We start from the raw sequence: 23,097 nt of genomic DNA on the forward strand, positions 1-23,097 counted from the left end.
GACAGAATCTGTGGAAAGGAAGAATGAATATTAATGAATATTTTGTATTTTCTACTAATCAGGGTTCTCCAACCTGACTGTAAGTCTCTGAATTTAAATAATTAGTTACATGTTTGGAATCTTCCGACATCGCCCACCCTTCCCCACCTCTCAGTGATGACAATAGTAGTCTGGCTGCTTATTTCAATCTTAACAGCTCATTCATTATTTGATGAATGGGTGCTTGGACGGGCGATTAATGAGCAGTAAATAGTATGGGGGGGGGCAATAAAAAGCAATACAAACTCTTTTTCAGGTCAATCAGCATCTGAGGAACAATAAATAGTTCATGCAGATCCAGGAGTCTGTCTCAGAACTGGGAAAGAGAGAAAGAAAATTAGTGTTAGGTATTAGAGGGGAAGGGTATAACAAAGGGAATATCTCTAATAAAGCAAAACTGAATGAATTAATCTGTCATTTGAGCTGCAGTGAAAATCAGATTAAGTTTCCTTGTCTGTGCAGTGTTGCTAATGGTAACATGCTGAGCAGGTTAGATGATAAAAATAAAGGAAAAAGAAATACAAAACAAAATGACAGGGAGAAATAGCCAGTTCAGATACAGAAAGAGTGAGCCGCTTAAAGTTGGAGAATTCTAAATGCTTAAACATTTTCAAATAAAAACAATCCAATGAAAATTTGATGAATCCTGCCAATAATCTGGAGTGTCAAGATGCTATTTATTAACTATAGCTCAGCATTCCTACAGTCCTGATTGAAAAGCTACAGAATCTAGGCCTCTGTACCTCTCCCTACAACTGGATCCTCAACTTCCTAATCGGTGCTGATTGGAAATAACATCTCCACCTCGCTGACAATCGACACTGGCACGTCACAGGGATGTATGCTTAGCCCACTGCTCTACTCTTTCTACACCCATGATTGTGTGGCTAAGGATAGCTCAAATGCATTCTACAAATTTGCTGATGATACAACCACTGTTGGCAGAATTTCAGATGGTGATGGATGTGCGTACAGGAGCAAGATATACCAGTTAGTTGAGACACTGTCAATGTTTCGGGCCGAGACCCGAAACGTTGACAGTGTTTCTCCTTATAGATGCTGCCTGGCCTGCTGTGTTCCACCAGCATTTTGTGTGTATTGTTTGAATTTCCAGCATCTGCAGATTTCCTCGTGTTTGCCCAGTTAGTTGAGTTGTGTTGCAGCAATAACCTAGCACTCAGCATCAGCAAGACCAAAGAGCTGATTGTGAACATCAGAAAGGGTAAGACAAGGGAGCATAAACCAATTCTCAAAGAGGGATCAGAAGTGGAGAGAGTGAGCAATTTCCATTTCCTGGGTGTCAATATCAATGAGGACCTAACCTGGATGCCCATTTTGATGCAGCTATAAGGAAGGCAAGACAGCAGCTCTATTTCATAAGGAGTTTGAGGAGGTTTAGTTTGTCAAATAAAACACGTGAAAACTTCTACAAATATACCATAGAGAACATTCTGACTGGTTGCATCACCATCAGGTATGGGGGGGGGGGGGGGTAGGCTACTATACAAAATCGAAGTAAGTTGCAGAAACTTGTGTATAAGTACGTAAGAAATAGGAGCAGAAGTAGGCCATCTGGCCCATCGACCCTGCTCCACTCTTCAATAACATCATGGCAAAATTATCATCGTGAAGACCGTTGTAAAATTAGTCAATTCTATCATGGGTATTAGCCTCCATAGTATCCAAGACACCTTCAAAGAACAGTGGCATAAGAAGGCAGCTTCCATCTCTGAAGACCCCCATTACCCAGAACATGCCCTCCTCTCATTGTTACCATTGGGAAGGAGATATAGAAGCCAAAGTTACATACACAGCAATTAAGGAACAAATTTTTCCCCTCTGCCATCCATTGAACCAGTGAACACTAACTCACTACTTTTTTAATTTGTTTTTGTTTTGCATTACTTAGTTGAACATAACTATTTAATGGATGTATATACAGTACACAGATGCCTTGTGCAGGAAGGCACAGAGTCGACTGTACTTCCTTAGAAGGTTGGCGTCATTCAATGTCTGTAGTGAGATGCTGAAGATGTTCTATAGGTCAGTTGTGGAGAGCGCCCTCTTCTTTGTGGTGGCGTGTTGGGGAGGAAGCATTAAGAAGAGGGACGCCTCACGTCTTAATAAGCTGGTAAGGAAGGCGGGCTCTGTCGTGGGCAAAGTACTCGAGAGTTTAACATCGGTAGCTGAGCGAAGGGCGCTGAGTAGGCTACGGTCAATTATGGAAAACTCTGAACATCCTCTACATAGCACCATCCAGAGACAGAGAAGCAGTTTCAGCGACAGGTTACTATCGATGCAATGCTCCTCAGACAGGATGAAGAGGTCAATACTCCCCAATGCCATTAGGCTTTACAATTCTACCGCCAGGACTTAAGAACTTTTTAAAAGCTATTATTAATGCTTTTTGAGATAGTGATTTAGATGCATATCATATTTTTTACTGAGTTAAGTATTGCATGTAATTAGTTTTGATACAACAAGTGTATGGGACATTGGAAAAAAAAGTTGAATTTCCCCATGGGGATGAATAAAGTATCTATCTATCTATCTACTTACTGTAATTCAGTTACTTTCTCTCTATATTTATTTATCATATATTTCATTGTACTGTTGCTGCAACGTTAACTAATTTCAATCTACATGCTGTGATATTTACCCTGATTCTGATTCTGAATGAGTTGGCAACGTTGCAATTAGGTGAATAAAAATTGAGGAACAGGTTAATATAGGCAGTTTACTTTTCCTCACCCATCATCCTAAAAAAACTGAGCAGAATTGAGTACTTTAAACCAACAGATGATTTTCTTTTCATTTGCAGCATCATGTTTAATTTAAATCTTCCATTTTATATTCCTTCCAACACTCCAAATCTATAGACTATTGACTCAGATAAACAAAGAAACTATTCACTATAGTCTTTAGTATGGTACAGGACTCTAAAAGTTTTGCTTTACATTTCAATTGGTTAACTTTGTTTGCATTTCTCAGCTCAATAGCTTAAATCATCCTATGAACAATACATTTTTTTCAAATATTCCTCTAGGTTTTTTAATCAGTTTTAAATTTGGTTTCATTGAATAAATCCATAACTTATTGGAATAAAATTCATTTAGTCAGACAATTGGGAAACCAAGGCAGTTGTGGGAATCGATAAAGCAGATAGGAATTGCACATAAGATCATTGGGCAACAGAAATGGAATACAATAGAATACAAAATTCAAAATGCTTAAGGTTAAGACAAAATCATTGTTGTTGAAGACTTAGTTTGAGCTGCTGAATGTGTCCCAACTGCATCAATAAATGAGGATGAACTTAACATCACAGTGCAGGAAACAGGATAAAAATAGAAAGAAAGTGTTAAATGGGTTGACATCTCTCATAGATGACAAGTGGCTAAGTTCAGATAAGATGCACCTCAGGTTGATGAGGGAAACAAGAATTAGAAATCGAAGGCCAGGCAATGACATAATACTCCTTGTTGGTAAAGAGACCTGAAACGGGTGAATACAAGATTACAAATTGTTCAGAAAAGGCAGGAGTAAAACTGCAACAAGGTTGCCTGATGCAAATGATGGAAAACAATAACAAGGGCAAAAATAATTTCTTACTTCTATCTGCACAAGTTAAAAATGGAAAGCCAGTGCAGGCCAAAATAATCGAGAAGACAATGTGGCAGATGTATACACAAACTTCCAAAAGGCATTCAGATATAAAGTATTACAGAATTCACCAGGAAAAAGAGGCATTTGCATTAAACTCTGGTAAGCTGGAGAAGCTGTGAGGTTATTTTACCAGGATAATAACTGGAATGAGGAATTAGCATTATAAATATAGTCATGATGCTGGACTGTCTTGTTAAAGATGGTGAAGAGAAGACTGAACAGAAAACTTCAAAATTGTATGATATCTTGAGAGTGCAATTCAGGAAAACTGTTTCCTCTGTCAGAGGTCACTCATATGCAAAATAGGCAGAGAAGTTAGAAGGAAAATTAAGAATATTTACCAACCACCACCAACATCCACATAAGTTTAGAGAACTGTAATAATCTACAAAATCTGAATTCTGAAGAAATTTCCAAAAGGATAATTCCATTCATGAGGCAAAATAGAAAGACACTTACAGATTTAGAACAAGTGATTGTGAAGCTGGAGTCTATCCCAAAGTAAATAAGAGCACCCTTTGTTGCCTCAAGAAAATTATTTTTAAAAAATCATTCATGGGTTGTGAGTTTTGCTGGCAAGGTTAGCTTAAGAACATCAATGAAAACAGTCTTGAATTGTGGAGTCTGAGGGGAGAAAGTGCTCTTTCTTTGCCGTTAGTAGTGACTTTGACGCAGCAACGATCAAGATAAGTTGTAGAAAAATAGAAGAAAGTCAAGGATTTTCCAAGTCCATGATCATGTATGATATGAAAGGTACTTAAGAAGTGGCTGGTATTTCTCTGCAGAACTGCCCTTATCTGATTGCAGGTTGGAAGTAGAATGAAAATAGAGCATAGTATAGTATAGCACAAGTACAGGCCCTTCAGCCCAGAACTATTTAAATTAGCAATCAAATTCTCTACTAATCACTTCTGTCTGCACAATGTGCATATCTTCCTATTTCTTGTATATTCATGCGCCTTTCTAAGAGCCTCTTGAACACCCCTATCATATTTGCCTCCACCACTATCCCAGGCAGCCACGGATCTCTGTGTAATAACTTGTCCCAAAAGTCTTTGAACTTTACCCAGTTCTCCTCCAATCCCACCTTAAACGTATGCCCTTTGATTTTAGACATTCCAATCCTGGACTAAGTATGCTGTCTATCTACTCTATCTATTCCACATAATCTTATAAAACTTGATCAGGTCTCCTCTCAGCCTCTGCCACAATAGAGAAAACAACCCTATTTTGTTCATTCTCTCCTTGTAGCACATACTAAGCATTTCAATCAGCATCCCTGTAAACCTCTTCTGCACCCTCTCCAAAGCCTCACTGTCCTTCCTACAATGGGGCAACCATAACTGAATGCAATACTTCAGATGCAGCCTAACCAGAGTTTAATAAATCTGCAATATCTTACTGCAATAAAATTTGTTCTCATTTTGTTGATTAATGAAGGCAATCATGCCACATGCCTTCTTTACTACCTTATCAACCTGTGTAGTGACTTTCTTTAAGCTGGGAACTTGGTCCCCAAGATTCCTCTGTACATCAACAATGTTAACGGTCTTACCTTCATATTTGATCTCTCAAAGTGCAATACTTCACATTTAGTGAGGTTCAACTCCATTTGCTATTTCTCTGCATATATCTGCAACTGATCCATATATAGTTTGCAGGTCTTCTGCACTATTCAAAACACCACCAATCTTTGCATTGTCTGCACTCTTAACAATCAGCACATCTATAGTTTTATTCAGGTTTCATATAAAATCATAAATAGCAGAGTTCCCTGTATGGATCCATGTAAAACACTACAGGTCATAGACCTTCAGCCAGAATAAGCCCCAACCCTGGGTCTTCTCTGGCCAAGCTAGTTTTAAATCTAAATGGCAAATTCACCATGGATTCCGTGCATCTTTATAGTTTGGATGAGCCTCCCATGAGGAACCTTATCAAACACCTTACTAAAATCCACGTAGACAACATTCACATCTAACCTCATCTATTACCTACTACTTTATGAGGTGTTGGTGAGGAATGATATTCAGTCCCTTGTGAGGGGAGATATAGAATCAGGGGATGTAGAGTCAGTATGGATAGAACTGAGAAATTCTAAGGGTAGAAAGACCCTAATGGGAGTTATCTACAGGCCCCCAAACAGCAGTCTGGATGTAGGGTGTAAGTTGAATGAAGAGTTAAAATTGGCATGTCGCAAAGGTAATGATACAGTTGTCATGGGGGATTTCAACATGCAGGTAGACTGGGAGAATCAGAATGGTACTGGACCCCAAGAAAGGGAGTTTGTGGAGTGTCTCCGAGATGGATTCTTAGAACAGCTTGTACTGGAGCCTACCAGGGAGAAGGCAATTCTAGATTTAGTGTTGTGCAATGAACCGGATTTGATCAGGGACCTTGAGGTAAAGGAACCATTGGGAGGTAGTGACCATAATATATGTTTTAACCTACAATTTGAGAAGGAGAAGGGAAAATCGGATGTATCAGTATTACAGTTGAACAAAGGGAACTATGGAGCTATGAGGGGGGAGCTGGCCAAAGTTCAATGGAACAATACCCTAGCAGGGAAGACAGTGGAACAAAAATGGCAGGTATTTCTGGGAATAATGCAGAAGGCACAGGATTGGTTCATTCCAAAGAGGAAGAAAGATCCTAAGGGGAGTAAGGGGCGGCCGTGGCTGACGAGGGAAGTAAAGGGCAGCATAAAAATAAAAGAGAAGAAGTATAACATAGCAAAGATGAGCGGGAAACCGGAGGACTGGGAAGCTTTTAAAGAGCAACAGAAGATAGCAAAAAAGGCAATACGCCAAGAAAAAATGAGGTACGAAGGTAAACTAGCCAAGAATATAAAGGAGGATAGTAAAAGCTTCTTTAGGTATGTGAATAGCAAAAAAATAGTTAAGACCAAAATTGGGCCATTGAAGATAGAAACGGGTGAATTTATTATGGGGAACAAGGAACTGGCAGACGAGTTGAACAGGTACTTTGGATCTGTCTTCACTAGGGAAGACACAAACAATCTCCCAGAGGTAATAGTGGCCAAAGGAACTAGGGTAAAGGATGAACTGAAGGAAATTTATATTAGGCAAGAAACGGTGTTGGATAGACTGTTGAGTCTGAAGGCTGATAAGTCCCCGGGACCTGATGGTCTGCATCCTAGGGTACTTAAAGAGGTGGCTCTAGAAATCGTGGACGCATTGGTAATCATTTTCCAATGTTCTATAGATTCAGGAACAGTTCCTGCTGACTGGAGGGTGGCTAATGTTGTCCCACTTTTCAAGAAAAGAGGGAGAGAGAAAACAGGGAATTATAGACCGGTTAGCCTGACATCAGTGGTGGGAAAGATGCTGGAGTCAATTATAAAAGAGTAAATTATGACACATTTGGATAGCAGTCGAAGGATCAGTCCGAGTCAGCATGGATTTATGAAGGGAAAATCATGCTTGACTAATCTTCTGGAGTTTTTTGAGGATGTAACTATGAAAATGGACAAGGGAGAGCCAGTGGATGTAGTGTACCTGGACTTCCAGAAAGCTTTTGATAAAGTCCCACATAGGAGATTAGTGGGCAAAATTAGGGCACATGGTATTGGGGGCAGAGTATTGACATGGATTGAAAATTGGCTGGCTGACAGGAAACAAAGAGTAGTGATTAACGGGTCCCTTTCGGAATGGCAGGCTGTGACCAGTGGGGTACTGCAAGGTTCGGTGCTGGGACCGTAGCTGCTTACAATATACATTAATGATTTAGATGAAGGGATTAAAAGTAACATTAGCAAATTGCTGATGACACAAAACTGGGTGGCAGTGTGAAATGTCAGGAGGATGTTATGAGAATGCAGGGTGACTTGGACAGGTTGGGTGAGTGGGCAAATGTATGGCAGATGCAGTTTAATGTGGATAAATGTGAGGTTATCCACTTTGGTGGCGAGAGCAGGAAGGCAGATTACTATCTAAATGGAATCAAGTTAGGAAAAAGGGAAGTACAATGAGATCTAGGTGTTCTTGTACATCAGTCAATGAAAGCAAGCATGCAGGTACAGCAGGCAGTGAAGAAAGCTAATGGCATGCTGGCCTTTATAACAAAAGGAATTGAGTATAGGAGTAAAGAGGTCCTTCTGCAGCTGTACAGGGCCCTGGTGAGACCCCACCTGGAGTATTGTGTGCAGTTTTGGTCTCCAAATTTGAGGAAGGACATTCTTGCTATTGAGGGAGTGCAGCGTAGGTTCACAAGGTTAATTCCCGGAATGGCGGGACTGTCATATGTTGAAAGATTGGAGCGACTGGGCTTGTACGCACTGGAATTTAGAAGGATAAGAGGGGATCTGATTGAAACGTATAAGATTATTAAGGGATTGGACACACTGCAGGCAGGAAGCATGTTCCTGCTGATGGGTGAGTCCAGAACTAGAGGCCACAGTTTAAGAATAAGGGGTAGGCCGTTTAGAACAGAAATGCGGAAAAACTTTTTCACCCTGAGAGTGGTGGCTATGTGGAATGCTCTACCCCAGAAGGCAGTGGAGGCCAAGTCTCTGGATGCATTCAAGAGAGAGTTAGATAGAGCTCTTATAGATAGCGGGGTCAAGAGATATGGGGAGAGGGCAGGAACGGGGTACTGATTGTGTATGATCAGCCATGATCACAGTGAATGGTGGTGCTGGCTAGAAGGGCCGAATGGCACCTGCACCTACTGTCTATTGTGCTGACAATATGTTTGAGACAAAAAGCTACTTTTAACTTTTGTTGATGCTGCATCCTGCAGCCATAGTACATCACTTGTTGAAGCAGCACACTTTTAAGGTGCTAGATGGTGTGTTAGTTAGGCCGGTCGCTTTGTCTTCAATGATTATGTACTTTTTCATGATTAAAACTCTTCTCATTCAAGAAATGGAGGTTACTCCATAACACACATTACCATTAAAGAATTGTCATCATACCAACTTCTAACCTATTGATGGAAGAGTCTCATTGACATAACAAGAGAGAAACACTTTCAGCAACAATTGCTTGCCTACGGATACCAAATTCTTGCAGCAACAACAACTGTCTGCCTATAGATGTGTCATTTTCTCTATCAATGCTACTAAAGTACCTCGGTGGTGATATTTGCTGAAACAATATCAATTGAAGTATGGTCAACCATATTAGATCTTAATTAGTCTGTCTGGAGAGGTTTATTCTCAATGGAACCTAAACTGAGAATCACTGAGTAGGCGCTGTCATTATGAGGTTCAATGTCATCATTGATGACTCTTTCCATCAATATGTTGATGACAGAGAGTTGGTTGTTTGTGGTTGGTACAGATTTGTCAAATACTTGGAAAATTTCCCCCTTGTTAAACAGATTGTCATGCTTTGCCTTTACTGACAGCGTGGCTGGTCCTGGAACACAGCGTTGTTTCACTCCCAGCTCCATCAGAGCTCATTTTCCAGATGGAGATTATCAAATAGGTGCAATACTGATGTCTCTGATGGTGGAAACCTCAGGAAAAGAACATTTCCAATTCATCCACTCCTGAAGGAGGGCGGTGTAAATATCTGGTTGGTAGCGTTCGGACCTGACGTGATGGTCCTCTTCAAGGACTGAGTTTGTCCGGCTGCTCTCATCGAATGCTGGCAGAGAAAGTTTTCAATATTCTGAGATTTATGTGATTATTGGACTGTACTTTACATTGGTCTCCTTCAGTTTTCGGTGTTTTCTTTCTTGTTGCTGATTGGCGGGTGGGTGACATGTTACTTTTTGTGAGGGAGGAGTTGGGGATTTTGGGGCTGCTGTTCTTGTTAGTGGTTTTTCTGTGTGGGGGATTTGTTAGTTTTTGTGTGAGAGGGGGGGGGTTGGGGATTTGATCCTACTGTCTCTGTTCTTTTCTGCGAGAGATGGGGGGGTTGATGTTATTGTTGCTGTTCTTTGTGAGGGGGGCGATTGTGGTTTTTGATGTCCAGCCATCATTTTCCATGTGGGTAATCTGTTAGTTTTTTTTTTGTGTAAGGGAAGGGGTGGGGGTTTTTGGGGGGTTGCAAATTTTGTTTCTTTTTTTTTCGTGCTGGTGAGATGGAGCTGATATCTTTTCCTTCAGCAACTCCCATGTTTTTTTCTGTATTTTGCAGCTATTGGGAGAAGATGAATATCAGAGTTGTATTGCACATGCATACTTTCACAATAAAATGAACCTTTGTAGGGAATGGGTTGCTTCTGAAATTTTCTTCCCTCATCGATGCTGTGACTGTCCAACATTTGAAAATGGATGTGGCACAACTGCAAAACTCTTAGTGGTAGGATTGCTTGGTTAAGAAATTAACCTAAATATACATTTACCCTAGAGCACATTCAGCCTTCACAGTACATTTATAGGAACTGGTTTTCATGTCCTCAGAATATACAGGCTTGCTGGTAATGGGTGAAGGATATAGCAAGCAAAAATGACAGATAGTGGTGAAGTTCAATTCCACAACTGCTGACTTACCACATTGCTTTGTGAGGGTCCATCTTTCAGTGACCATGTTCCCTCTCAAATCCATACCAGGATGATAATCCCACGCAGGACTATTTGTGAATGGAGAAACTCTCTCCCCACCCTTTACCTGAGGATTGATTCTGTCAATACTTTTATAAAGCAGCTAGATTCTCTGCAGTACCCAATTCCTATGGGTGTTCTTTTTTTAAAATCCCAGTTGATTAACTTCAGCAAAGTAAAATGAGAAATTTTCTTTCAAACCCTAAAATTGACATGTTGGATGTGACTACATACTGCCCCTGAAGTACTCTTCAGCAAGGTATCACAGAGTGCAGAGCTTAATGGATTTTCAACACACAATTATTCTCTTGGTCCTGATCACAGATATTTAATGATGCAGAAGAAGATGGCACCAGTGAAAAATGTGACCAAGGGCAACATCCTCCAGATGATTCACAAAACTACTTCATTCAATTCTGTTACATCTTTTTAATTCAAATGTGTTTCTGTTACTCTTGGAGCCTGTGATCTACATTTTGGTGGTGTGTTTTCAGGCTGATTGAGTGATCTGTTGCTTTGCTGTCTCCAAGAGGTTGTGAGCAAAGCGTGTGGCCTTGAGGCCAGGACATGGGATGTGAGCCCATGATCGACTACATTTCTTGCCGATCTCACTGATTACTGCAAATCGAGGAAGATTGAAATCATCCAGGAGAGAGTGAAAGGCAAGTGAGTTTTCAGAGATGCCTACAATCCTCTTACTTGCTGCTGCTAGAGAAAGGTGTCTGTGAGCGATGGTCTCTGCCACCATCTCGCTCACTGCTCCCGGCGCAAGGTCCGTGTTCGAATGGTCTCTCTCTCCCTTGATGCCTTTGAAGATTGGTGCCAAATTCCTGGGTGTTGGGCAAGGTTTAATTGATGTGGCTTGTGGATTGAACTCTGTAGTTCATGTTATAATGTGTTGCTGGTTGCTCCTTTCTTTTCTTGCTATTTTGATCAGGGTGGCCTGCAGATAATGAATGGCACAGAGCTAGATTTAACTGAACTGAATATGCCTGAACACTTTCAGTTTTGTGTTTTATATTCTGTGACTTTCACTCTTTTTTTGCCATCTGAGTGGTTCATTTTTATGTGCACGGCTGAGGGGTTTGATGCTTTCTTCAATAAGTTCCATGTTTTCTTTGTTTCTTTGCTGTCCATGGGAAGATGAATCTCAGGGTTGTATACTGCATACATACTTCGATAATAAATGTACTTTGAATCTCTTTGAATTACAAGATCTTATTGTACAGATATCATTCTCAATATCAACACTTTGATCCTTTCTGTATGATCATGCCCTGTAGATTATTCAATTATTTGGTGTTGTATTTGAATGTCTGCACTACAATGATTTCATCACCTAACAAAGACTTTAAATTACATAGAGTCCTTTGAATAGCGCGTTTAATTTTTCTATCACCCACTGTGATCAAGAGAGATGCTCCGTTTTACTAATGTAGGAATGACTTGTACTGGCTTTGTGCATTAATGGACCACATAAAGAGCAAGTCTTCATGGTACAAAACTGGGGGAAAAAATGCATCTATATTTTGCCTTTCACAACATCACAATGTCCAAGATACCGATCAAATATAATTTTGTATGTATATCTACAGTAATGTAGGAAATAGTTTCAATAAATACCCACACACAGTTGTAGGATAATGACAGAAAATCGCTTGTTTTTTTAAAGTGTGCTGATTGAAGGATAAATATTGCCCAGGATAAATTCTACTCATTTTTCATAATAGTGAGAGAGAATTATCCACATTCAACTCAGACAGCAGCATAAACATCTCGTCTGAGCAACCATATCTTTCATTGTGCCCCATTTGATCCACAGGTTGGATTGTTGTGTCCGAAGATTTGGAAAGGGAGAAAGCTGGAAGTGAAATGCACACTAGGCTGAGCTGATGAAGGTCAAGACATTGAAGCAAACAAAACAACAGGGAAACTACTGGTCTAAAGTTTCCACAGAGCTGCTCTCATTCCACCATGAACTTCAACAGGTCATTTAATGACAAGGTTATGATAGCAATCAACTGCTTTGGAGAATATGCCTAGGGTGCATTTTGCAACCTTCCAAACAGAAACAGGTAATCACATTGCTTAGATTGTACTTTGAGGCTATTTTTCCTCAAGTGTTCACTTCAGAATTTTCACACCCAATCTGCATGTCGAACATGTCTTAGAGAACATGTAGCTAAATTTAATTTCTGAAATGCACAATTGGTGTGGAATATTCACCCACACCTCACATATGAAAAACAAAAATAAAGATGCCAGATGCAGAAAATCTGAAATAAAAGCACAAACATAATTATTCACTGAAAACTACAAGCTGAAACATTAACTTAATTCCTCTGGCAAATGCTGCCTCACCAGCTGAGTTTTTTTCGGCACTTTGGATCTTGTACTGAACGCAAATTCAAGCATCAATAAGAAAATAGATTGCATTAAGGTCTTTGATCTCAGCCAGTTCCAGTTATTGAGTGCTCACTTTAAAAAAAATTACAGCTTTTTTAGCCTCTTTAAAAAAAAACCGACAGATAATCTCAATTAGTTGCAAGAAGCAACTGGAGTTTAAACCCTCTAACTTTATTCATAGCATTTTTCTTCATTGCATCATTTTTCCAGCAACTGCTTCTGTAGTGGTTGGTTTCTGTGCAAGTGGCTTTGAGGGAACAGGAAACATGCAGACGGCTGCAGTGCAGGCCAAGTTACAAGCAGTAGCACCAAAGAACCATCCTTTGGATCCATCTAATAGCAGGCACCACCACTGTCTAAGATTATTAAAGTAATGTGTGTTAAAATTCACCTGGAACTGATACCTAGAACAGCAACACTGCTTTGATCTCCATGGATAAAGATTTGCCCTAATATATTCCCTACAGGGCCCTTCCAAACAATAATATGCAAGTAAAACAGTTCTTGCTGGGTCATCAAAAATCTGTTATAGAGGGGAATAACACTGGCAATTTCCCTAAGAGATTGGCAGCAGAAAGAGATCGACTTCATTAATAGTTTTGCTGAATATTGTGTAGGAGGCTTCAGTGACACTTGTGTAAGTTGTCTTGTTCAGGATTACAAACTATAGTTGATATGTGGCCACAACAACACAATTCCCACATGTTCTTTCTCTTCAGGTTTGTAGGACCTACGTTCATTCACTCTGGTCAGGTGGCTCTAAATCTGTGGTAATTTGGTGACACAGTAGCTTGCATTATCCAAAAGGAAAGTAATAAAGGAACAAAACTTGATCTACAGGCCATACAATCATTCTCACTTGGGACAGAATTTCTCCATTCCTTCAATCAAAGCAATGCTGCATCTCCAAAAGGATATCCTTCACGAGAGAAACAGTCAGCAGCACATTTGAGCCTGGATCATTGGCTCAGTCATAGACTGATTCAGCATGAAAACAGGCGCTTTAGCTCATTAAGTCCACACAAACCATCAATCACCATCAAATCACTTTTTTTTTAAAAATTCCAACATTCCCATCAACTCTCCCGACTCCACAGCACACCTACACAGTAGGGAAAATTTAGAATGGCCGATTAATCCACATACTGGCAAACATTCAGGTCATGGCATAGAAGTTAAAGGACCCACAGTAACAGGGAGAACACGTAAACACCATACAGATCGCACCCAGACTGAACTCGTGTTTCTGGCACTATAAGGCAGCAGCACTCCAAGCAGTGCTGCCCAAATCTTGGTCTGCAAGTCTTCTCTCCTGCACAGAATTTCTCTCTACCTATCAATTGAAAATTATAACTCATTCAAAAAGGATCCCCTTCTTGAAGAAGAGGACTCTGCCAACGGTCATTTCCAAACTGGGATCTTTGAATAGAACAGCATTGCTGTACAAGTTTGCTGTGGATTCTCTACAATGGTCACTAAAGCATGTAACAGCCTTTTAAGAGCTGTTGCATCAAATAACTTTGCCTTGGGCTACTGTTCTTGCAGTGTATTTTTAACATATGGCATACAACTTTTACACGCACCTTTCCCCCTGTTTCTGGCTACAGACCAAACAAAAAAAGAAAACACCATCTTACAAGTGGCAGAGAGCTCACTGGGCACCCATACAGCAAAGCTGAAAATGATCAACAGAAAGAAACAAAAATAAACTTAAGCCAACTCAGATGTTGTAAATCTGTAATCAGTGATTTATTTGTTGGCAGACAAGAGTCACTTTTACAACAAATATTAGTAATGAGGTCATTCAACTTGTAAACCATACAAAAATGGATCATAACCTTAAAAAAAAAGACAAATTGTGCTAAGGTCATTACTAAAGGGATGCTCATGTCAACTAATTAATGCCAAATAAATAAATTCCCTGTGAAAGAAGGAAAGAAAAAAAGATAGAGAAATCATCTTTTTTCATTTCAAAATAATTTTCATTTTAATAAGTCAATATTTTTACCACCACGGTACAAGTGCCTAGTGCTTTGACTAGATTTAACACAAAATTGTTGCTACTTTTTTTATTTCTCCACATGCATGAGTTCCACTATTTTCTACCAAGAGTCCTTGGTGTCTAAAAGAGTGCCTAGCTCCCGTTGTGGACTTTCATTACTGAACACATTTATGAATAACATAGTGCATTGTAAACAAAAATGTACCTGCTGTAAATTCTAAAGTTTTTAATTTGTTTTGTTGGCAAAAAACATGACTTCACTTCAAAATACACAGCGAGAAAAACCTAAAACAGTTTTTAAAAAATTTCTTTTCTTAGTAGTTGTGATCACCTCACTATAAAATGAGCTTTATAAACGGTGTTCTTCGGAGGAATTGTCAGGAAAAATAAAAGTCCAACAGAAAGACTTATGAAAAAACACTGTTCCTACTGGCAAAACTTGCAAGACCAGCACAACAGAAACTGTCTTGTTCACTACATCAACAAAGACATAAAAACTGGAGGGAAAAAGCATACTACAATATATGTGCAATGCTGTGTGTCTGTACATCGAAATCTTTCAAAATTCTCATCATTAGTTTTATAATCAGAATTATTACAGCAAAACATAAACGTGTCTAGCATAATGATTTGAATAGTTCCTTTTCTTGGAGATTGAACAGATTTCCTTTTGATTGTAGGAGTTCTGCAGCTGCATGAAATGCAACTGCAAGTTGTGAGAAACAATCACAATTGATATACAGTGATAATAAAAAACAAAAGAAAAGAGTAAAAGAAAGCAATCCATAGCCTCGCACCAGTTCAGCTGACACTGACCTACACCAAGCTTCAGTTAGAAGTCCTTGAGAAAATAGACACAAGAAAAAAAGGATAAAAATTTAGCATTATTAAGGAAGCAAAACCAAATTCCATTTCAATATACATGTCCAACCCCTCTCAATCAGTTCAATAATATTTTATTTTGTTTTTGCCTTAAAACAGACTATTTCTTTATCATCTGCTTCCCCTGCAGTGCCTTGCTAGGTTGGTCTGAATAAAAACATCTCGAAGTAGTTCAGCAGTATATGAACAGCATTTAGATTCAAGCATACACAGATCTTTTCACTTGCTTCTGAAAAACCAGAACCAGATATCCAGGGTTAGTCTTTTCCCCTATAGACTGGTGACCAAGTGTGATGGACCCTTTGAATTCCCTTCGGGTGAGGAGCCTTCTTTATTGGGAGGAACTATAAATCCATCACTACTTCCACGTCCTAGCTGGTAATAATTGAGAAGTTGCTGTTCATGGTTCTTGGAGCCCAGATTCGGCATACTTTTATAATACACATCATCACCATCACTACTTTTGGTTGGTGGAGCAGCACTTTGGGTCTGAGGGGCACTACCATCTGTCACGGGCACTCCTGCCAAAGCAGGCATGCTGGTATACAGAGAGTCCCTGTTAGGTGACTGCAGTTCTTGCGTGTGCTCATTGGTTAACAAAGGAAAAAAGCTCTCACTATGATCTTGAGGGATCCGCCTCCTGCTGGGATAATGCTGGGCCTGATGGCTTTCTACTGAATGTGCCCTTTGTGGCAACAGAGGAGCATCTGACTCCTCTCTGATAAGTTCCAGTCCAAGGCTTTCGTCGTGGTTAAACGAAGTTGCGTCGTCAAGAACAATTGCGTCATCCTCACTGCCATTCCCAATGTTGTTCACCAGTTTGTTCATGAGATTCCTGTTCTGCTCATTGGCACGCTCGTGGTTGTTCAGATAGGAAGGGATGTAGTTGGAAGTGAGTTCTTTCAGAATCTTTTTCTCTAAGGCTGTCTCATTGTGGTTGTAACCACGGTCGATAATTTGCACGCAATCACTCAGGTATTCCCCACTGGCAATGCTGTAGCTGTTGCCATGGTTACCATTCAGTGGTAGAGTATCCATGACAGTTGTATCCCTGGCATTGTTCAGCAACACCTCTGAAAAATAAGACCAAGAAACACATTAGCTATAACTGTTCATTTTAGTTGATTCGTGGGAAAGAAGGGTGATCACAGCATCTTGGGCAACAGATTAGGTTGGTATAACTTGTGTAATAATTGTGCAACAATCAGTTCAAATATTTCAATAATCAATATAGAATATTATCCCTAAGTCATAAGTTGTAATTCATGTTATTAAAAAAAGAATCTACTCTAATGTATACAGCCATACAGAAAAGGGAAAAACCAGAACATATTAGCAGTTATGGGAATGCCCTGGAAATATAGGCCAGGAACAGAAAATAACCTTTGCTTTGGTGGGAAAATTAAACTGCATAATTATAAAATATTATAAAATACGATAAAATTCATTGTGGGCTGAAGGGCCTGCTCCTGTGCTATACTGTGATAGGCACTTAAGATGGAGATCAGAGAAAATATTTTCATGTAGATTGTGGTTAAAATTTTTGGACACTTTCACCAAATGGCTGTCAGTGCTTGTGTGGAATATGACTGATGGATGTTTATTGGACACAAGTATCAAAGAACATGGAGCTCAGGTACAAAAATAGAGCTTGGGCTTTTATTTATCATTAAGGGAGCAGAGTTGAGGGGCTGACTCTTTTTTACTCCATTCCTCAATTCCAATAGTAGCCAAGAGTTAAGCCTCTTCATTGAATCCAAAAAACTAATTCAGTGATGCATTTGTCAGTAGTTTGTTGGAGGCTATGAAGGAACCAAGTCCCATGTCAAGCCTGGATTGGTGAGAAAAGTCCCACAAATTATCTATCAAAATGGGTTTCAGTATCAGATATCTTTTACTTTTACAATAACCTTCCTTGGTGAGTTGTTTTGTTCAGCATTTGAAATTACAGGTTACACGTTTAATAAATGGAATATCCAAAGGTCAAATAATAGGGTGATTTATGTTGTAGTATTAGGATAAACTGGGAATGAGTGTTGTCATTACCTAACAAAATAATACTAAACAAGTCAAACTAACTGAGACTAGAGATTGATAAAAAGCCTCCATTGCACACTTCGCAAATATAATAATATCAATGCAGAGCAAAAAGGCCCAATGATGCATATTTCTATTGAGTGATGCATTTGTGGAGAAAATCAAATTCATTGTTGTTAAAGTTGTTGCATTTAGATGATTACAAACAAAGAGTGAAGACTACATGGATGTTGCAAAATGAAAGCCTTTAATGCAGAAATTTGGAATTCAGAAATTATGGATTTCTTGTTTTTTTACAATTCAACTACTGTATTGATTACTTAGATTCCAAAGAATTGTACATCTAACTGGACACACAAACCACAGACAATTTAAGCAGCACAATGGTGCGTGTAAATATAATTACAAAAGCCGACTAAAAAAGGTAGCAACAGCAAGACCATCCATTTAGGAGAAATACAAAATGGTTCTAGTTAGCACAACTGAAGATAAAGTGTTTTCAAATTCAAATAAAAGGAAATGAGATAATTTATCAATGAAAGCAGTTTCTACTGAAGATTACTCATTAAGCTCTTAATGGATTGCATAGGGACTTTTTCCAAATATGTTTCACACCTTAGATGAACGTAACAACATATTAATCAATCTAGATAGACAAATACAATTTGGTTTGCTATCTTGGTGAAAACATTTATCTATCCAGCAGCTCAGATAATAACACAAAATTTAAAAACTGAATTACTCTTTCTCCATTTAGTCAATATTTGAGGGTTTAAAACAACCCCTAATAGTTACTCTTTAACCCATGTGCTCCAAGCACATAACAAATTGAAAAAATCAATAGGTTGTCATGTCAGGACATCCTGAGTGCATCAGTATTATGGTTTAATTGGTGATGTGTAGAACGCCCCATACCAGCAAACTAAGTTTAATTAAAACTTAGTTCTATCCAGGTCAATGTATTTTTGTTGGGTCTTTGAAATATTGAAAGGAGGTGCACTATTATCCTGAACATTGCAGGACTGATGCAAAACTTAGCTTTCAAACAAGGATGTGTTGGAAGTCGGTAAGTCAATAAGGGAATATTAGTAAAAGTCAAATCTTAATACAAAAAAATTACACCAAATGGGGAAAGTAATTCAAATTCATTTGTATCACGAGGATCTTAATTACTTCTAATGTATTTTTCAGAAGGTAACTTTTTTGAGCATGGAACAATAAAGTAGGAAAATGGACAATTTGGAGGACTAAATGGGCACTAGATACATTCTGAATGAGTGCATCCTTGTGTTGGTCTTCTCTGATCACTGATTCAAACTTACTGGAATTCAAGTCAATACATATGAATACATAGATTTACTGGAAGGCTATCTAAAATATAACTGTAAACATTTCTTCAGTTTATAAATATTGCCTTGATCAACTAATTTTAAACCACAATTATCACCTAGGTTTGGCTGGAAGAGAATGGTAACTAAAGAAATTACATTTGATATGCAATGTTTAGTTTTACTCCCATACTTGTCTCTCTGTAGGGCTCTAAAGGACAGCATGAAGAAAAGGAAAGAAAAAACACAAGTAAGCATACAGCGACAGTAGAAGAAACATGAATAAAAGCAAATAGATTGATGGTATGCAAGAAAATATCTAACAAATCCCAACCACTACACATAATACAGTTACTTTAAGCACTTTAAAAGCTGCAAACAAACAATTGCACAGTCTAAGTGTCAACAACCTTGTTTGTACGACTCATTTCAGAACCACCCATACATATTTTGGATAACCATTTCAAAGAAAGCAACTCTTTCACAGGCTCATTTAATCAAAAAGGAATCAGATGTAGCTTGACAATTTTTTTGCTTCAGTTCAGGTTTATTCCATATTGATTTAGCAAAATGCAATAAATTGTTAACTGTACCAGTGAAAGTGTTGTAAAATATAAGACCCCTTTATTGGCCTATAGAGGCTGTACTGAACTATCCCAATTTGTTGTTACTATGTCTCTTAATTCAGTCCATCACACCAATATTACTATAAATTGTTAAACATTATTATTTGTTTTTTTGAACCTCTCTTCCACTTGTTCTAGCCAAATGTTCAAATTGGTAGCTTTTTGCAAAAGGTCATATTTTCCACTGGCTTTCTCCACATACATCCAAAAGTAATTTTTCTGGAAATTTAAAAGACACACAGAAAAAAAAATGCATGTACAGTGTAACAATATATACAGTCAAACCTCCTCATTATAAGCATGAGAGGATAGCTAAAGACATCATCCCTAACGACAGTTTGAAATCATGGATTAGCTTTGCAGTTTCAACCAAGAGAGGGCAAAAATTTGATACATCAAGCCGAATTTGAGATACGAGAATCCAAAATGAGGTTTGACTGTATACTGGTCAACTGGTGTGAGGCAGCAATTTTTCAAAGCAAGAAGCAATATAATCTTTACATTCAAAGCAAGTCAATAATTGGCTAAAAATCAATACTTCTAGTGACAGGTCATAGTCAGCCTCAATAAAAGAGAATTCATTAGAAACTTAAAGATTTGGTGCATTTTATTTTCCTTATTGAATTCAGTTTTTGGAATACAGCCTCCACAGCCCAGAGAGACGGGGTATATAGCATTGTAGCTTAGCAAAACATTTTGAGAAGCACACCTTGCGTGTTGTACATGCTGACTGAGGGGTTGTTATAGACTGCAGATTCCCCAAGCAATGTGTTATAGGGATTGTTAGTACCATGAGGACGAAGCAGAGCATTGGTTATTAGATGATTAGCCATAGCCCCTGGAGCAGCCAGATGGAAAAGAAGACAAACAAAGAAAAAGATCAATCAGGCAAATGTAGAAAAATAAAATATTCTTAATGGTAAATATTGCAGTCACAATATTAAACAACAAGCTGAATACAACTAGACTGGAAATGTTGAAATTTACAAAATTATTAAATGCTTTTTGACAACGTTCATTGCATCTGCAAATGGACTAACATAGCAAATATTTTTTTCTTCATCACCCACTCTATAAAACTAATACATTCAGACAGTTATTACTAGATTTCTTAGATATACCCTCAGGTACACTAACATCAAGTTTCACAAAAAAAGACTTGCAATTTGACTGATTTTGATTCAACCAATTTTAAGGGTTGTATCATTTATTACTTCCCAGGACAGAAATACAATTCAGAGACACTTTGCTGAAGAAATATGGTTTTACAAGAAGGTGAAGAATACAGTTTTTGATATACTCAAAAATTAAAAATATGAAACAACTCTGGTAAGTAGGGACCTTTGCAAACAATAATTATTCTGGTTATCTCTGACAATAATTATTGAAAATCTGAGTGTTTATTGGCAGAGACAGCAGTATTTCAGAATAGGGGCACTTGTTGATCATTTTTGTAACAGAGCATTTACTCAAAAAATAGAAGTGATTAATTTGGATTTACTATGAAAATCTGACAGGAGCCAACTGTGAAATGTGCTAAGTAAAATGTGTTCCCTCATGGTGGATGAGCTCTGATTACAATACACATTAAGTGCCTATTGGGTTCCACTCAAAAGATGAACTAAATGTGTAAGACGTTGGGAGCTTCACAATGCATCACATCTTGTTTTGATATTCATTAGTGCATTAATACATGCAATAATACCAAAGTCCTGTACCAAGAACCAAGTGACCCAGTTTTCCATTCACTTAGTGGCATCAAGGTAAAATGAAAATATGTGTAGCATTAGACCTAGGGGTCTAACACAATGACTAAGCAAGGTTTAATGCTACAACATAAAATTTTTACCAAGCATTTGCAAAGTGTTATGAATTTTGCTATTTACCTTCAAAATCAGACTTGTTTGACCTTTTATTTTTCAGCAGTTGAAGCAGCAGAGAACAAAATCAGTAATCAATAATAAATATTTACTATAGTTAAAAATAGTTTTGTTCTTTGAGAAACAGGCGGTATATGTTAAGAGAGAATAATTTTATTAACCACAGTTCAGCAGCACCATGACCTCATCTCAACAGCAAAGATGCAGTGTGATGACAGTAATTGTTAAAGGGGAAATTCAATAAAACGGAAAGCAGGACAACAACATTCTGGGAGGGAGAGAAACCCTCACTGGAGAAGTTATGCCAAAAGACTGTGTCCGTGACTTTCACTTGAGAACCATTGAAAACAAATCCCATAACGTCCATTAAATTATGACCATTCAATCAAGAATAACTGTCCTGGGTAATCAGTATTGTATATGGAGTCATTCATATTTCATTAAATTGAGTTTTCACAAATTCCATTGCTCCTTTCTGAGCTACTTCACTAGTAATGTTGAAAGTCTACAAACTTATCTTTTCAATCTTATCAGCTTTAGTTCAATATGATTAGCACATTTAAAACTATTATCCACTGTATTCAAAATGTTAACATCACATCTTTATTAAGTTGGGCAGATGATGATTATATTTGAGTTTCACAGTTCACAGTTATACCAGTTAAGCATAGAGTGAAATATAAATATGTAAGATAAGCTTCACAATATAGGACCCCTGTTTCCATCCAAGGGGTCAGTGTGGACATGATGGAGGATTACAATTACCTGGGGATATGAATGGACAATAAACCGGACTGGTCAAAGAACACCGAGGCTGTCTACAAGAAGGGTCAGAGCCGTCTCTATTTCCTGAGGAGACTGAGGTCCTTTAACATCTGCCGGACGATGCTGAGGATGTTCTACAAGGCTGTGGTGGCCAGTATTATCATGTTTGCTGTTGTGTGCTGGGGCAGCAGGCTGAGGGTAGCAGACACCAACAGAATCAACAAACTCATTCGTAAGGCCAGTGATGTTGTGGGGGTGGAACTGGACTCTCTGACGGTGGTGGCTGAAAAGAGGATGCTGTCCAAGTTGCATGCCATCTTGGACAATGACGCCCATCCACCCCATAATGTACTGGTTAGGCACGGGAGTACGTTCAGCCGGAGACTCATTCACCGAGATGTAACACTGAGCGTCATAGGAAGTCATTCCTACCTGTGGCCATCAAACTTTACAACTCCTCCCTCAGAGTGTCAGACACCCTGAGCCAATAGGCTGGTCCTGGACTTATTTCCACTTGGCATGATTAACTTATTATTATTTAATTATTTATGGTTTATATTGCTATATTTCTACACTATTCTTGGTTGTTGCAGCTGTAACGAAACCCAATTTCCCTGGGATCAATAAAGTATGTCTGTCTGTCTGTCTGTCTTGTGCCAGTTGGTCATGCTTAATAGAATATTCCTTCCCAACAAAAGAACACTTCCACAGTTCTTTTCATATTTTTGTCGCTGTTTGCACAATCAAATTAATAAATCTTTACCCAGGATATGCTCTCTTATTACTACCCTTTGAGAGGAGGTACAGGAGCTTGAAGACATATACTCAATACTTTAGGAACAGTTTCTTCCCTTTCACCATCTGATTTCAGGACGGACAATGAACTAACTTATCAACACTACTTCACTATTTTTGCTCACTTCTTGCACTAATTTTATTTATATGTACATCT

General features: G+C 38.5%; 1 protein-coding gene across 14 annotated transcripts in view; it reads right to left on the reverse strand.

Annotated features, from left to right (window-relative positions):
- Positions 1–14,585: 14,585 nt before the first annotated feature.
- Positions 14,586–23,097, reverse strand: part of LOC140729065 (adhesion G protein-coupled receptor L3-like) — a 558,770-nt gene continuing 550,258 nt past the window's right edge. For 7 of the 14 annotated variants that reach the window (XM_073048349.1, XM_073048350.1, XM_073048353.1 and 4 more), the window contains 2 exons: positions 20,210–20,338; positions 14,586–16,582 (listed from right to left, as the gene is read on the reverse strand). In XM_073048349.1, coding sequence (XP_072904450.1) covers positions 15,780–16,582; positions 20,210–20,338 — 932 coding nt within the window. In that variant the 3' untranslated portion in view covers positions 14,586–15,779. Of the gene's footprint in view, positions 16,583–19,033; positions 19,086–20,209; positions 20,339–23,097 lie in introns of all 14 variants that reach the window. The other 7 variants (XM_073048362.1, XM_073048355.1, XM_073048357.1 and 4 more) reach the window with 3 other exon arrangements.

Source organism: Hemitrygon akajei, chromosome 6, assembly GCF_048418815.1.
Source record: "Hemitrygon akajei chromosome 6, sHemAka1.3, whole genome shotgun sequence".
Taxonomy (NCBI): domain Eukaryota; kingdom Metazoa; phylum Chordata; class Chondrichthyes; order Myliobatiformes; family Dasyatidae; genus Hemitrygon; species Hemitrygon akajei.